Source organism: Lucilia sericata, unplaced genomic scaffold (assembly GCF_015586225.1).
Source record: "Lucilia sericata isolate MDLA Ls3-8-SP2 unplaced genomic scaffold, ASM1558622v1 Contig000689F_arrow, whole genome shotgun sequence".
Taxonomy (NCBI): domain Eukaryota; kingdom Metazoa; phylum Arthropoda; class Insecta; order Diptera; family Calliphoridae; genus Lucilia; species Lucilia sericata.
The window spans coordinates 102,501-123,789 of record NW_023994692.1 but is presented as its reverse complement, the minus strand read 5'-3'; the positions used below and the strand labels follow the sequence as shown (position 1 = coordinate 123,789).

At 32.3% G+C, this 21,289-nt stretch overlaps 2 protein-coding genes across 2 annotated transcripts; one reads left to right on the top strand and one right to left on the bottom strand.

Moving 5' to 3' along the window:
* The first annotated feature begins 595 nt into the window (after window positions 1-595).
* LOC119607353 (zinc finger protein 628) lies at window positions 596-20,982 on the top strand. The gene is made up of 4 exons (XM_037961221.1): window positions 596-1,001; window positions 18,829-19,278; window positions 19,334-19,480; window positions 19,704-20,982. Exons 2-4 carry the CDS (start codon window positions 19,007-19,009, stop codon window positions 20,674-20,676), a joined length of 1,392 nt encoding a protein of 463 aa, XP_037817149.1. The 5' UTR covers window positions 596-1,001; window positions 18,829-19,006; the 3' UTR covers window positions 20,677-20,982.
* On the bottom strand, window positions 8,474-18,145 carry LOC119607352 (serine/threonine-protein kinase tricornered). Its single transcript, XM_037961220.1, has 5 exons — window positions 17,124-18,145; window positions 11,396-11,605; window positions 11,223-11,329; window positions 10,672-11,156; window positions 8,474-8,900 (listed from the first exon to the last, which is right to left on the bottom strand). Exons 1-5 carry the CDS (start codon window positions 17,592-17,594, stop codon window positions 8,806-8,808), a joined length of 1,368 nt encoding a protein of 455 aa, XP_037817148.1. The 5' UTR covers window positions 17,595-18,145; the 3' UTR covers window positions 8,474-8,805.
* Window positions 20,983-21,289: the final 307 nt, after the last annotated feature.

Below are 21,289 nucleotides of genomic sequence, written 5' to 3'. Positions count from 1 at the left end.
AAAAAAATATTCAAAATTTTACAGGAAAAACCATAAACTACATAGATACAAACCATATACAGCTAAATAAAATAAATTTAAAAAATAAATAAAATATCAACAACACACACACAACACTACTACAACGTAAAAGTTAAATAAAATATTTCAAATAATAAAAAAAAAAAACATTGTCAACTACAACCAACCAACCACAATATTCAACAAAGACCGGACCGCAAAAAAACCAAGTAAATAAATAAAATTCAATTTAAATAAAACCCTAAAAAATTAAATTAAAATAAACAAAAAAAAAAACAAAGAAAAAAATAAGGAAAAACAAAAAAACCCTGCATAAAATTTACATACATACATATTCTCTATGTATACATCTTTTTTTCATTAGAATTTAAGCACATAGTTAAACTTTTAACATTTTATTATTATTTTATGGATAATATTAATAAAAACGAAACAAAAAACAAAATTATTATAATATTAATTAATTATGTAAAACAATTGATGTGATGATGAACGTAATGCAAAATAACTGCCGTTACAAACATTTTCAAAACAAAACAAAAAAAAAAAAAATAATAAAGATTTCAATTCTTAAAAAAAGGAAAAAAACAAAACAGCCCAACGCATAACTATCTGGTAATGAAAGTTTAAGGATAATTAAAGGAGTAGCAAGCAAGAGTAAATGGAATAGAAAGCAAGAGTAATGACAACAGTGAGTATTGTTATTTGATAAAGAGGTAAAAAACAACAAGAAAAACAGCTCTTCAGATTTCAAATACAAAAATACATTTTTTACAAACTAAATTTTACACTAAAACTTCAAAATTATACACCCAAAAACACTTGGATTTTACCCAAATTATGTTTGATAAATTTTTGCTATTACGCTAATTTGCACCAAAAAAAGTAAATATTCCTGATGAGTAATGAACCTTAAACGAGTTCCTATTCCTAAATTGATACGGTATGAGGACTATATGTGTGTTAATCGAAATCAAGAAGTAAGTACATACATTCATTCATACCTTTAATAAATTAAATTTAAAAAATATGAAAATATTTAAAATTTAAATAGATTAGACTATTAACTAAACTATAGACTGCATTATAGACTAGATTATAAACTAGACTATAGAATAGACCATAGCCTAGACTATGGACAATAGACTAGACTATATACTAGTATACTATAGACCAGAATATTACTAGACTGTAGATTAGACTATAGACTAGATTGTAGACTTGACTATAGACTAGATTGTAGACTAGACTATAGACTAGACTATAGAATAGACAATAGACTAGGCTGTAAACTAGACTATAGACAAGACTATAGACTAGACTATAGACTAGACTATAGACTAGAGATAACTAGTCTATAGACTAGACTATAGACTAGACAATAGACTAGACTATAGACTAGACTATACACTGGACTATAGACTAGACTATAAACTAGACTATTGACTAGACTATAGACTGAGTATAAATTAAAGACCTACAGTGTGCACTAGAGGCTAGACCTGGAGTTATAGCTATATACAAAAGACTATTAAACTAGGACTATAGACTAGATTATCGACTAGACTATAGACTAGACTATAGACTAGACTATAGACTAGACTATAGACTAGACTATAGACTAGACTATAGACTAGACTATAGACAGATATAGATAGACTATAGACTAGACTATAGAAGACATAGACTAGACTATAGACCTAGACTATAGACCTAGACTATAGACTAGACTATAGACTAGACTAGGACTAGACTATAGACTAGACTATAGACTAGACTATAGACTAGGACTATAGACTAGGACTATAGACTGACTATAGACTAGACTATAGACTAGACTAGATACTAGACTATAGACTAGACTATAGACTAGACTATAGACTAGACTATAGACTAGACTATAGACTAGACTATAGACTAGACTATAGACTAGACTATAGACTAGACTATAGACTAGACTATAGACTAGACTATAGACTAGACTATAGACTAGACTATAGACTAGACTATAGACTAGACTATAGATTAGACCATAGACTAGACTATAGACTAGACTATAGACTAGACTAGACTATAGACTAGACTAATGACTAGACTACAGACTAGACTATAGACTAGACTATAGACTAGACTATAGACTAGACTGTAGACTAGACTGTAGACTAGACTATAGACAAGACTATAGACAAGACTATTGACTAGACTATAGACTAGACTAGACTATAGACTATAGACTAGACTAGACTAGACTAGACTATAGACTAGACTAGACTATAGACTAGACTATAGACTAGACTATAGACTAGACTATAGACTAGACTATAGACTAGACTATAGACTAGACTATAGACTAGACTATAGACTAGACTATAGACTACTATAGACTAGACTATAGACTAGACTATAGACTAGACTATAGACTAGACTATAGACTAGACTATAGACTAGACTATAGACTAGACTATAGACTAGACTATAGACTAGACTATAGACTAGACTATAGACTAGACTATAGACTAGACTATAGACTAGACTATAGACTAGACTATAGACTAGACTATAGACTAGACTTTAGACTAGACTATAGACTAGACTATAGACTAGACTATAGACTAGACTATAGACTAGACTATAGACTAGACTATAGACTAGACTATAGACTAGACTAGACTATAACTAGACTATAGACTATAACTAGACTATAGACTATAACTAGACTATAGACTATTAACTAGACTATAGATTATTAACTATACTATAGACTAGACTATAGACTATATTATATAGTATATAGACTAGACTATACACTAGACTATAGACTAGACTATAAACTAGACTATAGACTGAATTATAAATTAAAGACTACAGTGTGCACTAGAGGCTAGACTGGAGTATAGACTATATACAAGACTATTAACTAGACTATAGACTAGACTATAGACTAGACTATAGACTAGACTATAGACTAGACTATAGACTAGACTATAGACTAGACTATAGACTAGACTATAGACTAGACTATAGACTAGACTATAGACTAGACTATAGACTAGACTAGACTAGACTAGACTAGACTATAGACTAGACTATAGACTAGACTATATACTAGACTATAGACTAGACTATAGACTAGACTATAGACTAGACTATAGACTAGACTATAGACTAGACTATAGACTAGACTATAGACTAGACTATAGACTAGACTATAGACTAGACTATAGACTAGACTATAGACTAGACTATAGACTAGACTATAGACTAGACTATAGACTATACTATAGACTAGATTATAGACTAGACTATAGACTAGACTATAGACTAGACTATAGACTAGACTATAGACTAGACTATAGACTAGACTATAGACCTAGATTATAGACTAGACTATAGACTAGACTATAGACTAGACTATAGACTAGACTATAGACTAGACTATAGACTAGACTATAGACTAGACTATAGACTAGACTATAGACTAGACTATAGACTAGACTATAGACTAGACTATAGACTAGACTATAGACTAGACTATAGATTAGACCATAGACTAGACTATAGACTAGACTATAGACTAGACTATAGACTAGACTATAGACTAGACTATAGACTAGACTATAGACTAGACTATAGACTAGACTATAGATTAGACCATAGACTAGACTATAGACTAGACTATAGACTAGACTAGACCTATAGACTAGACTATAGACTAGACTATAGACTAGACTATAGACTAGACTGTAGACTAGACTGTAGACTAGACTATAGACAAGACTATAGACAAGACTATTGACTAGACTATAGACTAAACTATAGACTAGACTAGACTTATACTAGACTATAGACTATAGACTAGACTATAGACTAGACTAGACTATAGACTAGACTAGACTAGACTAGACTAGACTATAGACTAGACTAGAGACTAACTATAGACTAGACTATAGACTAGACTATAGACTAGACTATAGACTAGACTATAGACTAGACTATAGACTAGACTATAGACTAGACTATAGACTAGACTATAGACTAGACTATAGACTAGACTATAGACTAGACTATAGACTAGACTATAGACCTAGACTATAGACTAGACTATAGACTAGACTATAGACTAGACTATAGACTAGACTATAGACTAGACTATAGACTAGACTTTAGACTAGACTATAGACTAGACTATAGACTAGACTATAGACTAGACTATAGACTAGACTATAGACTAGACTTAGACTAGACTATAGACTAGACTATAGACTAGACTATAGACTAGACTATAGACTAGAATATAGACTAGACTATAACTAGACTATAGACTATAACTAGACTATAGACTATTAACTAGACTATAGACTATTAACTATACTATAGACTAGACTATAGACTATATTATATAGTATATAGACTAGACTATACACTAGACTATAGACTAGACTATAAACTAGACTATAGACTGAATTATAAATTAAAGACTACAGTGTGCACTAGAGGCTAGACTGGAGTATAGACTATATACAAGACTATTAACTAGACTATAGACTAGACTATAGACTAGACTATAGACTAGACTATAGACTAGACTATAGACTAGACTATAGACTAGACTATAGACTAGACTATAGACTAGACTATAGACTAGACTATAGACTAGACTATAGACTAGACTATAGACTAGACTATAGACTAGACTATAGACTAGACTATAGACTAGACTATAGACTAGACTATAGACTAGACTATAGACTAGACTATATACTAGACTATAGACTAGACTATAGACTAGACTATAGACTAGACTATAGACTAGACTATAGACTAGACTATAGACTAGACTATAGACTAGACTATAGACTAGACTATAGACTAGACTATAGACTAGACTATAGACTAGACTATAGACTATACTATAGACTAGATTATAGACTAGACTATAGACTAGACTATAGACTAGACTATAGACTAGACTATAGACTAGATTATAGACTAGACTATAGACTAGACTATAGACTAGACTATAGACTAGACTATAGACTAGACTATAGACTAGACTATAGACTATAGACTAGACTATAGACTAGACTATAGACTAGACTATAGACTAGACTATAGACTAGACTATAGACTCGACTATAGACTCGACTATAGACTCGACTATAGACTCGACTATAGACTCGACTATAGACTAGACAATAGACTACACTATGACTAGACTATAGACTAGACTATAGACTAGACTATAGACTAGACTATAGACTAGACTATAGACTAGACTATAGACTAGACTATAGACTAGACTATAGACTAGACTATAGACTAGACTATAGACTAGACTATAGACTAGACTATAGACTAGACTATAGACTAGACTATAGACTAGACTATAGACTAGACTAGACTAGACTAGACTATAGACTAGACTATAGACTAGACTAATGACTAGACTACAGACTAGACTATAGACTAGACTATAGACTAGACTATAGACTAGACTATAGACTAGACTATAGACTATAGACTAGACTATAGACTAGACTATAGACTAGACTATAGACTAGACTATAGACTAGACTATAGACTAGACTATAGACTAGACTATAGACTAGACTATAGACTAGACTATAGACTCGACTATAGACTCGACTATAGATAGACTATAGACTAGACTATAGACTCGACTATAGACTCGACTATAGACTCGACTATAGACTCGACTATAGACTAGACTATAGACTAGACTATAGACTAGACTATAGACTAGACTATAGACTAGACTATAGACTAGACTATAGACTAGACTATAGACTAGACTATAGACTAGACTATAGAACTAGACTAGACTACTAGACTAATAGACTAGACTATAGACTAGACTATAGACTAGACTATAGACTAGACTATAGACTAGACTATAGACTAGACTATAGACTAGACTATAGACTAGACATAGACTAGACTATAGACTAGACTATAGACTAAACTGAGACTAGACTATAGACTAGACTATAGAATAGACTATAGACTAGATTATAGACTAGACTATAGACTAGACTATAGACTAGACTATAGAATAGACTATAGACTAGACTATAGACTAGACTATAGGCTAGGCTATAGGCTAGGCTATAGACTAGACTATAGACTAGACTTAAGACTAGACTATCGACTAGAATAGACTATCGATTACACTATAGACTAGACTCCAGACTAGACTATATATTAGAGTGTAGACTAGACTATCGACCGTGTTGTCAATAGCATGTAGTTTCGAACAGTGCAACAATTGCACCTGTTCAAATCTCAAATATGTAGTTCTTCTCCAGTTGAGTGGTTTGAATGGATAATGTTTTTTAAATAATTTAAAAAAGATATACCTATAGTTGTGCCCTTAATTTCTGTGTGTCCACTCAGAATTCGTAACTTCGAACTGGCTCATTCTGAGCAGCTTTCTCCTCCTTCCTTTCACGTTAGGGTCATCCTATAGGAGCTTTATGTTTCCACCCAACTGCTTATTATTAATTATTGTGATATCTTCCCCTTTATAACAAGAATATTTGCTCTTTCTGTTGCTCTATTTCTACTTTTGATATTGCCGGTAAGCCATCTCCAAGTACGTTAACATTGATATTTATGGCTTGCTATTAGTGTCGTTCGAAGTTGTTGTATCTATATATGGAATAATCTAAGGGATCTTGCATATAAAGTTGTTATATTATCCTACTATACCTGAAGGTCCTTCCAAACATGCCGCGGAGAAGCAACGAACAGTGTGATGTTAATCTCCTTGGAATGTTTTAGATTTGTTCATGACCTCTGCAACTTTAGACGGAGTGTAGGTTTGTGGTATGTACAATTCTGGAATGTTGTAAAGTTTTCAAGTGAGTTGCTGCTGCAGTGGCAGTTTCACAGTGTACGTTGGTTGAAATCTTTAAAGGCGAAATTGATATAATTTCGGCTTTCAGAGACGAAGTTGTTCGATACTGTTCTAGTTACAATTTCTGAATTCTCTTTTAAACAAATAAAACACTTTCTTTTAAATTTTTGTATGCACACTTCCATTTATTGCGTTTTTTTTTTTTTTTTTTTGTTTATTTTTTTTTTTATTTTTTTACTTAAAATTTATTTTCCTTTTAGTATTCCTATTGATTACCAAAAATATGTTTTCTTCTTTATAATTTTATATATTTTTTTTATGTTTTGCTTTAAAACTCTTTATTATTTTTCTCATTTATTTATAATTTAATTTAAGATAATTGTAATACACAAACTTGTTTTTTGTTTAAGAAGACGAAACATAAAAAAGAAGCAAAGAGGAAGGAGTAAGGGAGATAAAATGTTTATTTAAAAGAATTGAAAAATTAAAAAAAAAGTCTTTCAATAAAAAACAAGTTTTCTTTAAATATTATAGTATTATTGTGTTGGTTTGTTGTTGTTATTATTTTATATTAGTATTAAGTCAATTTTATTTAAGTGTATATTAAATATTTACTTAATTGTTTATAGAAATTTTCGTTTAGAATATATAATTTTTTTTTATATTATTATAAATAATTTTATTTCTCAGAACATTTTAAATTAAATGAGAAAGTTTTTTTTAAGGAAGATTTTTGAAAATTATAAATCAAGCATTGAGGAAGTTGAGAGAGAGAGTGAGTGATTGTTTAAGGAATGGTTAAGGGAGAGTGTGAAAGAGAGTAGAGATTAAGTTGTGTTAGTGAGTATTTGTTTTAAGAGTGAGTGATATTTTTCAGTTTCAAAAACGTGGGTTTGAATGATATTTTTTTTTTAATTTTTTCCTTTTTTTATAAAGAACGAAAGAACATTTTTAACAAATTTTATAGAAATTATTACAACTTAAAGCTTTAAAGCCTGAAAAAGCTCAAAAAAAATTATAACTTCACTTTAAAAACATTTAAAATTTAACACAAATTAAAAAAAAAGAGTTTGAAAAATTAGCAGCTGTGGGATAGAGAGAGAGAAAGAGAGTTTTGATAAATCACAATTATTAGGAAATTTTTTTCATATTATTTGAACTACTATGTATAATAAGTTTTAATTAAATTAAAAATATATATATTAAATATATAATTAAAATTAATTATTTAAAAAAAAGCAGACGGCTTAAACACATTAAAAAACACTAAATCAAAAAGAAAACTTTTTTATAAATAAATAAGCAAATTTTGTTTTGTTTAAAGAATTTTTTTTCGTTTTTTTTTTTTTTCTATTTTTAATAATTTTTTGTTTTAATACTAAATTTTTTTCTCAAAAGCAACATTTTGCCTTAAAAAGTTAATTAAATTATTTAAGTTTTTTTTTCTTCTTTCACTATTTTATCAATAACAAAATCCCCAAACAGAAAAGAAATTATTTTTTTTGGAAATAATACCCTAAACTTGTAACTTAAGCTTTAGTTGTAAGTTTTAATATTTGTGTTTTGTTTTTTTTATTTATTTTATTATTTGTGTTTAAAAAGTTCTAAAACTCTTAAAACCAGTTGCAAGTTTTAGTTGTAATTTGTTTTTTTTTTTTTCAATTCAATAATTTAGTTTAAATTTGTTCTTGTTTTATTATTTTGTTTTGTTTTTTTTTCTATCTGCATTTTGTGGCTTGTAAGTTATAAGTGTTTTTAATAGTTATTTTTTTTTAGCTTGTTTTATTTTTGTTTTTCTTACGGCGTTAAGTTCAACTTAGAAAAAAAAAATACATATAGAAATTAAATGTAAACAATGATTTTTGTTGTTGTTGTTGTTGTTTTTAAAAACGAATGATAGCTCAGCCTCACTCTAAATTTCGTACTTCGAAACGTTTGAAGGTGTAATTGATGAAGACCCAATCTTTAGCTATTTCACTGCCCTGAGGCATAGGAGCAGAAGCTGTAAAGAAAAGAGAAATATAAAAAATGTTTAATATAAAATAAATAAACGTTAATCTATGTATCTATGTATCTATGTATCTATCTATCTATCTATCTATCTATCTATCTATCTATCTATCTATCTATCTATCTATCTATTTATTTATCTATCTATCTATCTATCTATCTATCTATCTATCTATCTATCTATCTATCTATCTATCTATCTATCTATCTATCTATCTATCTATCTATCTATCTATCTATCTATCTATCTATCTATCTATCTATCTATCTATCTATCTATCTATCTATCTATCTATCTATCTATCTATCTATCTATCTATCTATCTATCTATCTATCTATCTATCTATCTATCTATCTATCTATCTATCTATCTATCTATCTATCTATCTATCTATCTATCTATCTATCTGCTCTAATTCTGTTCTAGTTCTGTTATAGTTCCGTTCTAGTTCAGTTCTAGTTCAGTTCTAGTTCAGTTTTAGTTCAGTTTTAGTTCAGTTCTAGTTCAGTTCTAGTTCAGTTCTAATTCAGTTCTACTTCAGTTCTAGTTCTGTTCTAGTTATGTTCTAGTTATGTTCTAGTTCTGTTCTAGTTCAGTTCTATTTCAGTTCTAGTTCTAGTTTTGTTCTAGTTTTGTTCTAGTTTTGTTCTAGTTCAGTTCTAGTTCAGTTCTAGTTCAGTTCTAGTTCAGTTCTAGTTCAGTTCTAGTTCAGTTCTAGTTCAGTTCTAGTTTAGTTCTAGTTCAGTTCTAGTTTAGTTCTAGTTCAGTTCTAGTTCAGTTCTAGTTGAGTTCTAGTTGAGTTCTAGTTCAGTTCTAGTTCAGTTCTAGTTCAGTTCTAGTTCAGTTCTAGTTCAGTTCTAGTTCAGTTCTAGTTCAGTTCTAGTTCAGTTCTAGTTCAGTTCTAGTTCAGTTCTAGTTCAGTTCTAGTTCAGTTCTAGTTCAGTTCTAGTTCAGTTCTACTTCAGTTCTAGTTCAGTTCTAGTTCAGTTCTAGTTCGGGTTCTAGTTCAGTTCTAGTAGTTCAGTTCTAGTTCAGTTCTAGTTCATTCTAGTTCAGTTCTAGTTCAGTTCTAGTTCAGTTCTAGTTCAGTTCTAGTTCAGTTCTAGTTCAGTTCTAGTTCAGTTTCTAGTTCAGTTCTAGTTCTGTTCTAGTTCTGTTCTATGTTCTGTTCTAGTTCTGTTCTAGTTCTGTTCTAGTTCTGTTCTAGTTCTGTCTAGTTCTGTTCTAGTTCTGTTCTAGTTCTGTTCTAGTTCTGTTCTAGTTCTGTCTAGTTCAGTTCTATATCAGTTCTAGTTCAGTACTAGTTTAGTTCTAGTTCATTCCAGTTCAGTTGCTAGTTCAGTAACTAGTTCAGTTCGAGTTCAGTTCTAGTTCAAGTTCTAGTTCAGTTCGAGTTCAGTTCTAGTTCAGTTCTAGGTTCAGTTCTAGTTCAGTTCTAGTTCAGTTCTAGTTCAGTTCGTTCAGTTCTAGTTCAGTTCTAGTTCAGTTCTAGTTCAGTTCTAGTTCAGTTCTAGTTCAGTTCTAGTTCAGTTCTAGTTCAGTTCTAGTTCAGTTCTAGTTCAGTTCTAGTTCAGTTCTAGTTCAGTTCTAGTTCATTTCTAGTTCAGTTCTAGTTCAGTTCTAGTTCAGTTCTAGTTGAGTTCTAGTTCAGTTCTAGTTCAGTTCAAGTTCAGTTCTAGTTCAGTTCTAGTTCAGTTCTAGTTCAGTTTGAATCATTGCTTTCGAAATTTCTTCGGATAAAAAATAAATAAAAAAACTTACGTATTTCTAACGAAACATCGGGGAATTCATCAAAGTTGGACGTGTCATCAATTGAACGCACTTCAACGGGTATAGCTGCTGGTCTCTCGCGTATATGCTCCCAATCGACACCGCGGAAAAATGGTACTGATTTCAAATCTTCTAAACCCCTCTGTGAACCTAATCGACGATCGGCTTCACAGCAAAATTTAATAATGGTTTCTTTAGCTTCTTCTGATATGGGTATTTCGGGAGGGAATATTAATGTTTCACGCCAATTCATCACCTTACGATACGTATCTTGAGGATTATCTGAGCAGAAGGGTGGATAACCCATTAACATTTCGTACATAATAACGCCTAGGGACCACCAATCGCAGGCGGGTCCATAGCCGGTCTGGAGAAATACTTCGGGGGCAATATAATCGGGTGTGCCGACAGTACTGTAGGCCAAGGCTCGTCGATTGCGTTTCCACGATTCGGCACGACGTTTTGAGTCCATGGGGCTATTAAAGATAAAAGAGTTTATAATAAATTTATTTTTCGTTGGTGTATTCAGGATGCTGACTCACCTTGCACATGTTCCTATAAAATCAGATGGTTTTGCTTGTGATAAATCTCTATAAAAATCAGTACGATGTGATTTTTTTAAACCGGTACATAAACCGAAATCAGAGAGCTGAGCGAGGGACAAAAATCATTATTTTAGTGGGTTTGGTTAGGTATATATTATAAAACAGCTCACCTTTAGATGTCCGCGTGCATCCAATAGTAAGTTATCGGGCTTTATATCTCTATGTATGAAACCTAATTTATGTATTGAGTCTATAGCCAATGCTGTTTCTGCAATATAAAATTGTGTACATTCCTCTGAAAGTGTATCTTTTTTCATTAACAATGTCATCATATCACCGCCGGGCAAGAATTCCATAATTAAATATAAATTTGAGGGATCCTATAAAGAGTTAAAAATAATTTAGAAATCATTAAAAATGTTAAAATAGATTAGAAAATTACATCAGTAAAGTTTAGTTGTACCTCAAGTCTAGTTTAGTTCTTGTTTAGTTCTAGGTTTGTGCTAGTTCTAGTTATGTTCTAGTTCTAATCTAGTTCTGTTCTATTCTTGTTCTAGTTCTGTTCTAGTTCTGTTCTAGTTCTGTTCTAGTTCTGTTCTAGTTCTGTTCTAGTTCTGTTCTAGTTCTGTTCTAGTTCTGTTCTAGTTCTGTTCTAGTTCTAGTTCTTCTAGTTCTGTTCTAGTTCTGTTCTAGTTCTGTTGTAGTTCTGTTCTAGTTCTGTTCTAGTTCTGTTCTAGTTCTGTTCTAGTTCTGTTCTGTTCTAGTTCTGTTCTAGTTCTGTTCTAGTGCTGTTCTAGTTCTGTTCTAGTTCTGTTCGAGTTCTGTTCGAGTTCTGTTCTAGTTCTGTTCTAGTTCTATTCTAGTTCTGTTCTAGTTCTGTTCTAGTTCTGTTCTAGTTCTGTTCTAGTTCTGTTCTAGTTCTGCTCTAGTTCTGCTCTAGTTCTGTTCTAGTTCTGTTCTAGTTATGCTCTAGTTCTGTTCTAGTTGTGTTCTAGTTCTGTTCTAGTTATGCTCTAGTTCTGTTCTAGTTCTGTTCTAGTTCTGTTCTAGTTCTGTTTTGGTTCTGTTCTATTTCTGTTCTAGCTCTATTCTAGTTCTGTTCTAGTACTGTTCTAGTTCTGTTCTAGTTCTGTTCTAGTTCTGTTCTGGTTCTGTTCTAGATCTGTTCTAGTTCTCTTCTAGTTCTGTTCTAGTTCTACTTTAGTCGAAATACTATAGATTTTGTATAAAATATATATGTAGAAAATTATGCTAGTTTGATCTTTTGAACATGTTTTGAATAAAGTTCATTAAACAATTTCAGCTTAAATTCTTTTTTTAAATAAATCTTTTCCTCAAAAACAAATTCGTCATCCATAAAAACACTCCCTATTTTTAAATAAAAATGAAATCTTGTTTATACATATTCCAGTTATAAATATACCAAAAAAAAAAAAAAAACATTTCGAAAAAGATTCTATTATTTTGATAACATCACCCACTAACCATATTTGCATAAATTATCTTCTATCTGTTTGTATACTTCCCCCAATATTACCTTCTACCAAACAAAAATCAATTTCTAATTCCAACTTAAATAAATAAAAAAAGCAAACAATAAAAGCGATTGACACAGCACATCTTTAGAATATGATGGCCAATGATTTGTATTGTATTCGTGATTTTATTGTTGTTTTTACTTTCCCTTTAATACCGCAACAGCAGCGACGACAACGACTACGGCATTATGCCAATTAATTATACACTTTATCTAAAAAAAATTTAAAAAAGAGGAGAAGAGGGTACTGGAAACAAAAATTAACCCAATTGACTGTCTGTCTGTCTGTCTACTTGAAATAACACAAGTCAGTAAGAATCCACAAAAAAAAAATAAAAAGAAACAATTACGATTTTTTAAAACAAAGATCAGTTTTTATAAGATTTCTTTATTTCTTTCCATACAACCAAGCCATAGCCCTGTTCATAAAGAGTTCAATAAACATAAATTTTACTTAATGCTGTTACAATTATTAAATGACTCATAATAATTTGATGTTGTGTTAGGCTTTTTTTACATATTTTTATTTGTAATGAAAAAGGGGCTTATAGTAGAAAAAAATAAGAAAACCTTGGTGTTATTTTAACCATATTATTTGCATTAGAGAAGAAACTAAAGAAAAATCAACAAATATGTGTAACAATTGTTAAACAGTAGGTTCATTGTGGTGTCTGTTATTGTTATCACTTATACTTTAATAATAAATGTGTGCGAAAAAAAAGCAATAACACCATTGAGTCAATAATATTTAAATGAGGCAATATTTATAGGTCAATATTTAAAGTAATAAATGCAAATGAACAAAGTAAGAAAGAAACGAACTGGAAAAAGAGCAGAGATATATTGACATTTGATTTTTTCAAAAAAGTTTTTGTTTATTTAACATTTTGTAAAACTAGACAGATCAGTACTAGTTCAATTCGAGTTTAGTTCTAATTCATTTCGACTAGAGTTCTAGCACAGTCTCAGTTCTAGTTCAGTTTTGGTTCAGTTCTAGTTCAGTTCTGAATCAGTTCTGGTTGTTCTATTTCAGTTCTGGTTAAGTTCTAGTTCAGTTCAGTTCTAGTTCAGTTCTAGTTTAGTTCTAGTTCAGTTCTAGTTCAGTTCTAGTTCAGTTCTAGTTCAGTTCTAGTTCAGTTCTAGTTCAGTTCTAGTTCAGTTCTAGTTCAGTTCTAGTTCAGTTCTAGTTCAGTTCTAGTTCAGTTCTAGTTCAGTTCTGGTTCAGTTCTAGATCAGTTCTAGTTCAGTTTTAGTTCAGTTGTAGTTCAGTTCTAGTTCAGTTCTAGTTCAGTTCTAGTTCAGTTCCAGTTCAGTTCTAGTTCAGTTCTAGTTCAGTTTTATTTCAGTTCTATTTCAGTTCTATTTCAATTCTAGTTCAGTTCTAGTTCCAGTTCAGTTCCAGTTCAGTTCCAGTCCAGTTCTAGTTCAGTACTAGTTCAGATCTAGTTCAGTTCTAGTTCAGTTCTAGTTAAGTTCTAGTTCAGTTCTAGTTCAGTTCTAGTTCAGTTCTAGTTCAGTTCTAGTTAAGTTCTAGTTAAGTTCTAGTTCAGTTCTAGTTCAGTTCTGGTTCAGTTCTAGTTCAGTTCTAGTTCAGTTCTAGTTCAGTTCTAGTTCAGTTCTAGTTCAGTTCTAGTTCTAGTTCAGTTCTAGTTCAGTTCTATTTCAGTTCTATTTCAGTTTTATTTCAGTTCTAGTTCAGTTCTAGTTCAGTTCTAGTTCAGTTCTAGTTCAGTTCTAGTTCAGTTCTAGTTCAGTTCTAGTTCAGTTCTAGTTCAATTCTAGTTCAGTTCTAGTTCAGTTCTGGTTCAGTTCTAGATCAGTTCTAGTTCAGTTTTAGTGCAATTCTATTTTAACCCTATTTCAGTTCTAGTTCACTTTGGTGCAATACTAGTTCAGTTCATTTCCAGTTCATTTCCAGTTCATTTCTAGTTCAGTTCCAGTTCAGTTCCAGTTCAGTTCTAGTTCAGTTCTAGTTCAGTTCTAGTTCAGTTCTAGTTCAGTTCTAGTTCAGTTCTAGTTCTAGTTCTAGTTCAGTTCTAGTTCAGTTCTAGTTCAGTTCTAGTTCAGTTCTTGTTCAGTTCTAGTTCAGTTCTAGTTCAGTTCTAGTTCAGTTCTAGTTCAGTTCTAGTTCAGTTCTAGTTCAGTTCTAGTTCAGTTCTACTTCAGTTCTAGTTCAGTTCTAGTTCAGTTCTAGTTCAGTTCTAATTCAGTTTTAGTTCAGTTTTATTTCAGTTCTATTTCAGTTCTAGCTCCATTTCAAGTTCAGTTCTACTTCAGTACTACTTCAGTACAAGTTCAGTTCTAGTTCAGTTCTAGTTCAGTTCTAGTTCAGTTCCAGTTCAGTTCTAGTTCAGTTCTAGTTCAGTTCTGGTTCAGTTCTAGTTCGGTTCTAGTTCAGTTCTAGTTCAGTTCAAGTTCAGTTCCAGTTCAGTTCTAGTTCAGTTCTAGTTAAGTTCTAGTTAAGTTCTAGTTAGTTCTAGTTCAGTTCTAGTTCAGTTTTAGTTCAGTTCTAGTTCAGTTTTAGTTCAGTTTAGTTCAGTTCTAGTTCAGTTCTAGTTCAGTTCTAGTTCAGTTCTAGTTCAGTTCTAGTTCAGTTCTAGTTAAGTTCTAGTTCAGTTCTAATTCAGTTCTAGTTCAGTTCTAGTTCAGTTCTAGTTCAGTTCTAGTCAGTTCTAGTTCTAGTTCAGTTCTAGTTCAGTTCTAGTTCAGTTCTAGTTCAGTTCTAGTTCAGTTCTAGTTCAGTTCTAGTTCAGTTCTAGTTCAGTTCTAGTTCAGTTCTAGTTCAGTTCTAGTTCAGTTCTAGTTCAGTTCTAGTTCAGTTCTAGTTCAGTTCTAGTTCAGTTCTAGTTCAGTTCTAGTTCAGTTCTAGTTCAGTTCTAGTTCAGTTCTAGTTCAGTTCTAGTTCAGTTCTAGTTCAGTTCTAGTTCAGTTCTAGTTCAGTTCTAGTTCAGTTCTAGTACAGTTCTAGTTCAGTTCTAGTTCAGTTTCTAGTTCAGTTCTAGTTCAGTTCTAGTTCAGTTCTAGTTCAGTTCTAGTTCAGTTCTAGTTCAGTTCTAGTTCAGTTCTAGTTCAGTTCTAGTTCAGTTCTAGTTCAGTTCTGGTTCAGTCTATTTCAGTTCTAGTTCAGTTTTATTTCAGTTCTAGTTCAGTTCTAATTCAGTTCTATTTCAGTTCTAGTTCAGTTCTATTTCAGTGTTATTTCAGTTCTAGTTCAGTTCTAATTCAGTTTTAGTTCAGTTCTAGTTCAGTTCTAATTTAGTTCTAGTTCAGTTCTAGTTCAGTTCTAGTTCAGTTCTAGTTCAGTTCTAGTTCAGTTCTAGTTCAGTTCTAGTTCAGTTCTAGTTCAGTTCTAGTTCAGTTCTAGTTCAGTTCTAGTTCAGTTCTAGTTCAGTTCTAGTTCAGTTCTAGTTCAGTTCTAGTTCAGTTCTAGTTAAGTTCTAGTTCAGTTCTAATTCAGTTCTAGTTCAGTTCTAGTTCAGTTCTAGTTCAGTTCTAGTTCAGTTCTAGTTCAGTTCTAGTTCAGTTCTAGTTCAGTTCTAGTTCAGTTCTAGTTCAGTTCTAGTTCAGTTCTAGTTCACTTCTAGTTCAGTTCTAGTTCAGTTCTAGTTCAGTTCTAGTTCAGTTCTAGTTCAGTTCTAGTTCAGTTCTATTTCAGTTCTAGTTCAGTTCTATTTCAGTGTTATTTCAGTTCTAGTTCAGTTCTAATTCAGTTTTAGTTCAGTTCTAGTTCAGTTCTAATTTAGTTCTAGTTCAGTTCTAGTTCAGTTCTAGTTCAGTTCTAGTTCAGTTCTAGTTCAGTTCTAGTTCAGTTCTAGTTCAGTTCTAGTTCAGTTCTAGTTCAGTTCTAGTTCAGTTCTAGTTCAGTTCTAGTTCAGTTCTAGTTCAGTTCTAGTTCAGTTCTAGTTCAGTTCTAGTTCAGTTCTAGTTCAGTTCTAGTTCAGTTCTAGTTCAGTTCTAGTTCAGTTCTAGTTCAGTTCTAGTTCAGTTCTAGTTCAGTTCTAGTTCAGTTCTAGTTCAGTTCTAGTTCAGTTCTAGTTTAGTTCTAGTTCAGTTCTAGTTCAGTTCTGGTTCAGTTCTATTTCAGTTCTAGTTCAGTTTTATTTCAGTTCTAGTTCAGTTATAACTTAGTTCTAGTTCAATTCTAATTCAGTTCTAGTTCAGTTCTAGTTTAGTTCTAAAGCAAACCACTTCAACATTTTTCCTTCACAAAATAACAAACCAAACAACAATGTTTAATATACTCCCCTACCACTTGGAGTGGAGATGTTGAGTATAAAAATAAAATAATTTAAGGTTAATGACCCCCTCGTAAATTCATAAAACAAAATAAAGCACAAATATTTTTCATTTCAAAAACCCACCTGAAAACTGTAGTACATTTTCACTACCCACTGATGATCGGCCTCGACCAGAACATCACGTTCCGCTCGTACATGAGCGACCTGTTCCTTTTCCAACATATCGGCCTTACGCAAAACCTTCATGGCATACACATGGCCAGTGTCCTTCTTTTGTACTAAACGCACCTCACCGAAGGCACCGCGACCAATTACCTTAAGTGCTTCGAAATCTTCGACACCTAAACGTAAACGTTTCAAACGCAGAAATTCTGTTTCCTTTTGGGCATGCTGCAGACGTTTTTCCTGACGCTGCGACTCTGTTAGACTTTCGTCTTTCAGTTGAGCCTCTAGTTTGGCTAAACGTTGTTTACGCTCACCATATTGGGTGACTAAATTACTGTAGTAATTCTCTAATGTTACCTTGGCCTTGGTGGCCTTGTCCAGAGTATGGTCGCTAAAGCGTATAGAAGATCCATCAGCGCTACTGCTCATGGCTTTCGTCGGTTAGGATGTTTAATACAATTCTGTTGGTGTTTTATAAGGCTTTTTTGTGTTAATTTTTTTGCTTTTTTGAGAAAATATTCGTTATCAATATTCGTTTTTTTTTTAATATTTTCTTCAATTTTATTTTTTCCTTCTTGTAACCAAAAGGGGGGCTCTTCTTTTGTTATTGTGGGCGAATATTCGTCAATACTACTGCGTCGCTCACACACAAGTTTGTTGTTGGTGGTAGACTGACTGCGTCTTGCTGCTGCCTACTACGGCTGCTTCTGTGTTGTATATGTAAAAAATAAAATTTGATGATTCTTTGCTTTTTTTCTCCTTCGTTCTTTATTTTTTTCGCTTGTTTTTAACCAAAAATTATTGTCTTTTTGTATGGTTTTTAGGCTGCACTACAAATTTAACATTTTCTTTAATTATTCTTATGCGTTTTTATTAAAATTTTTCACTTTTTTTCACTGAATTTTTGTTATTGAAAGGAAAGTCGTAAGAAATTTTTTCAGTTTTCCCTTCTGTTTAACTCAGAGCACTGCGCCTTCAAATATTAACGGTGACGGCGTATGATACTGAAAATGTCGGCGACGGCTCAAAATCGTCTTTTTTCAATTAAGTTTTTAAATTTTCAACGATTTTAAATAAAAACAGAAACCGATAGATTAAAAAATGAGATTTTGGAAGCAAATATTTTAAAAATCGGCATTGTCTACCAGAGTAAATAATTTTTGTATTAGTGAATACAATTTTATTGATATCTCTCGTTCTACAACTCATTTTCACGAGATTTATTTTTAGACTCACGAGAACTATTACTTCAATCAATTTTCTAAAAATTCCAGATGTCATCGGAATTTTCAATAATTCTGTCAGATATGCTTTCGAGAAGTTGCCGATTTAAAATCAGATATATCAATCATCTCTCTAGCTGTAGAGAGTTTCTTGTTTTTACGTAGTTGCCGAAACAAAAGTTTTTCTGTGTAGACATTTAAACAACAAAAGTTTCTTTGTGTGAACCGGCTCTTTGTAAATTCGCAATTGCAACCGTGTTGTGTTAGAGTTCGGCGGCTGGTGAAATAAATAACGTCGTTGTTTTTGCTTTATAAATAACAACGACGTCTTTATCATTATCCATTTCTCTTTAAAATAACATTATTTTTTGTTTATAATGACAATGTAATCGGTGAAATCAATAATATTAATCAGATTTTGTAACAAATTATTATATTAGACCAAAACGATCCTTTCTTGCAATTCGTGTATATTCTCTCAAAACAACCACATTTGTGTGTGTGGCAACCCTTTACAACAGCTGTTGCTTGTAAACAAATCATCAGAAATTAGAAAATAAACGAATGTTTTCATGTTTTTGTTTATGACAATAATTTTCAAATAACACTATTGATCCCATGGATATGGATTACAATCTACACAAAATCTGTCGGGTATGTTTAAAAGAAGGTGCCCTCACATCCATCTATAGCACCGAGTTCAGTATGATGCCCTCTACCATGTTAATGCTGTGTGCCAAGATACGGGTGTATAAAAAGGATGGTTTACCCGAGGTTATATGCAATAATTGCATCTATAGATTAGGAGTAGCATATCATTTTAAACAGGAATGTGAAAATTCCGATATAAGACTGAGACAATATTTGGGTTTAACAGATCGAGGTTATGGGTAAGTGACCATAGATTCAATTGAAAATGGAATTTTAAGACTAATTTTTTTATAGTATATGTGATGCAGAAACTAATACAGAGGATAATTTGTCCTTGGGTTTGTTAGGTAAATCTCATAATTATCATAATACCACGGGAAACTCTTCAGATTCGGAAGAGGATGAAGAGGAGGAGCAGAGAACTAACAAAAGAAAAGGTAAGTACAATAAAGCCTTTCTATACAAAAAAAAAAATATATGTTTTTTTCGAGAGTGCGAAAATATCAATCAAATTTCTTTACAAGACTTTTTAAAGATCATTCATAGGCAAACTTTTTAAAATTTGGGCAATATTTCATTCCTCTAATAAAAGCAAATAAAAATTAAGATATTTCAATAGTTATTGCCTCTAAACCATGGCACAATCAATAATTTACTATTCTAGCAAAAGACGCTCCCGTTATCAACGTAAACCACCTGAAGAACACAAAAAGCGAGGACCCAAACCTCTGCCCAAACTGCCACAAACCTGTTACGAGTGCAATAAAACCTTTAAATGTTCGGCCCAACTACAGCAACACATACGTACGCATACTGGGGAAAAACCATTTCCCTGTCGCTATTGTCCTCGACGTTTTGCTCAAAAATACAATTTACAAATACACGAACGCACTCATACCGGTGACAAGCCATTTCAATGTGAAATCTGCTCTAAACAGTTCTCCGCTTTAGGAAATTTCCAGGCTCATCTAAAAATACACACCGGCATACGTGATCAACATTGTCCAGTATGTCAGAAATCATTTTATACCGCCGGTGATCTCTCCAAACATATGATAACCCATACGGGTATAAAAAATCATCATTGTGATGTTTGTGGCAAGTCATTCAGCCGTAATCGTGATATGTTGGCCCACAAACGAAAGCTACATCAAATGACAAATCTGACTGAGCGCAGTGAAGATGAAGAAGATGAAATTGTCGACACCGTGGTTAATGATGATGCTTTCAAGTGTCCGGACTGTGATAAGGAATTTGAATCGGCTGGAAGTTTATCAGTGCATTTTCGCACACATGGTTCGAATAATCTTTTAAATTTACCCCTAGGAGGTCATACACAAATGGTGGCGCCACCACCTCCTCCACCTTCTCACGCTACACCACATCATTATCATCATCAGGCGGCAGTGGCTTTGGGTCCTCATACTCATCATGATGGTTTACATGCTCAGGCTCATCATTTAGGTTTAAATGCGGCTGCATCTTTGCAACCTAATCCAGGTGGTAGTATGTCTATGGCTCATATAATGGGTCCACCGCCTCCACATGCTGTTACTCTACCACCGCCGCCAACAGCAGGTGGACCTCAGACGTCGCTATCTATGATGCATACGGCTCAAAGATTACATCCTTATTGAGATTAATAAAAAAGTTGAAAAAACTATGTTGTGATTTTATTATTGAACTACATCCCTCACATGAACCCAATTAATTATGTTTTTTAAGTTCAAAATTTTCGAACATAAATTTTAACATTAAAAATTAGAGGTCGATCCTACCTAAAAATGAACTACAACTAGAACTGAAATTAAACTGAACTAGAACTACAGAAGAACCTAACTAGAACTACATTAGAACCTAACTAGAACTACATTAGAATCTAATTAGAACTACAGTAAAACCAAATTAGAATTGAACTAGAACTGATTTAGCACCGAATTAGAACTGAACGAGAACTAAACTAGATCTGATTTAGCAGCGAATTAGAACTGAACGAGAACTTAACTAGAACTGAACTAACCTTGAACTGAATCAGAACTGACCTTGAACTTAATCAGAACTGAACTAGAATCGAACTAGAACTGAACTAGAACTGAACTAGAACTGAACTAGAACTGAACTAGAACTGAACTAGAACTGAACTAGAACTGAACTAGAACTGAACTAGAACTGAACTAGAACTGAACTAGAACTGAACTAGAACTGAACTAGAACTGAACTAGAACTGAACTAGAACTGAACTAGAACTGA

Excerpts from the sequence above, each read along its gene's own strand:
- LOC119607352 (XM_037961220.1), bottom strand. The coding sequence starts at position 17,594 with ATGAGCAGTAGCGCTGATGGATCTTCTATACGCTTTAGCGACCATACT. Across the intron at positions 11,606-17,123 it reads AAATGTACTACAGTTTTCAG|GATCCCTCAAATTTATATTT; the intron begins GTGGGTTTTTGA and ends AACTCTTTATAG. Across the intron at positions 11,330-11,395 it reads ATGCACGCGGACATCTAAAG|CTCTCTGATTTCGGTTTATG; the intron begins GTGAGCTGTTTT and ends TCCCTCGCTCAG.
- LOC119607353 (XM_037961221.1), top strand. The coding sequence starts at position 19,007 with ATGGATATGGATTACAATCTACACAAAATCTGTCGGGTATGTTTAAAA. Across the intron at positions 19,279-19,333 it reads TTAACAGATCGAGGTTATGG|TATATGTGATGCAGAAACTA; the intron begins GTAAGTGACCAT and ends ATTTTTTTATAG. Across the intron at positions 19,481-19,703 it reads ACTAACAAAAGAAAAGGTAA|CAAAAGACGCTCCCGTTATC; the intron begins GTACAATAAAGC and ends TTACTATTCTAG.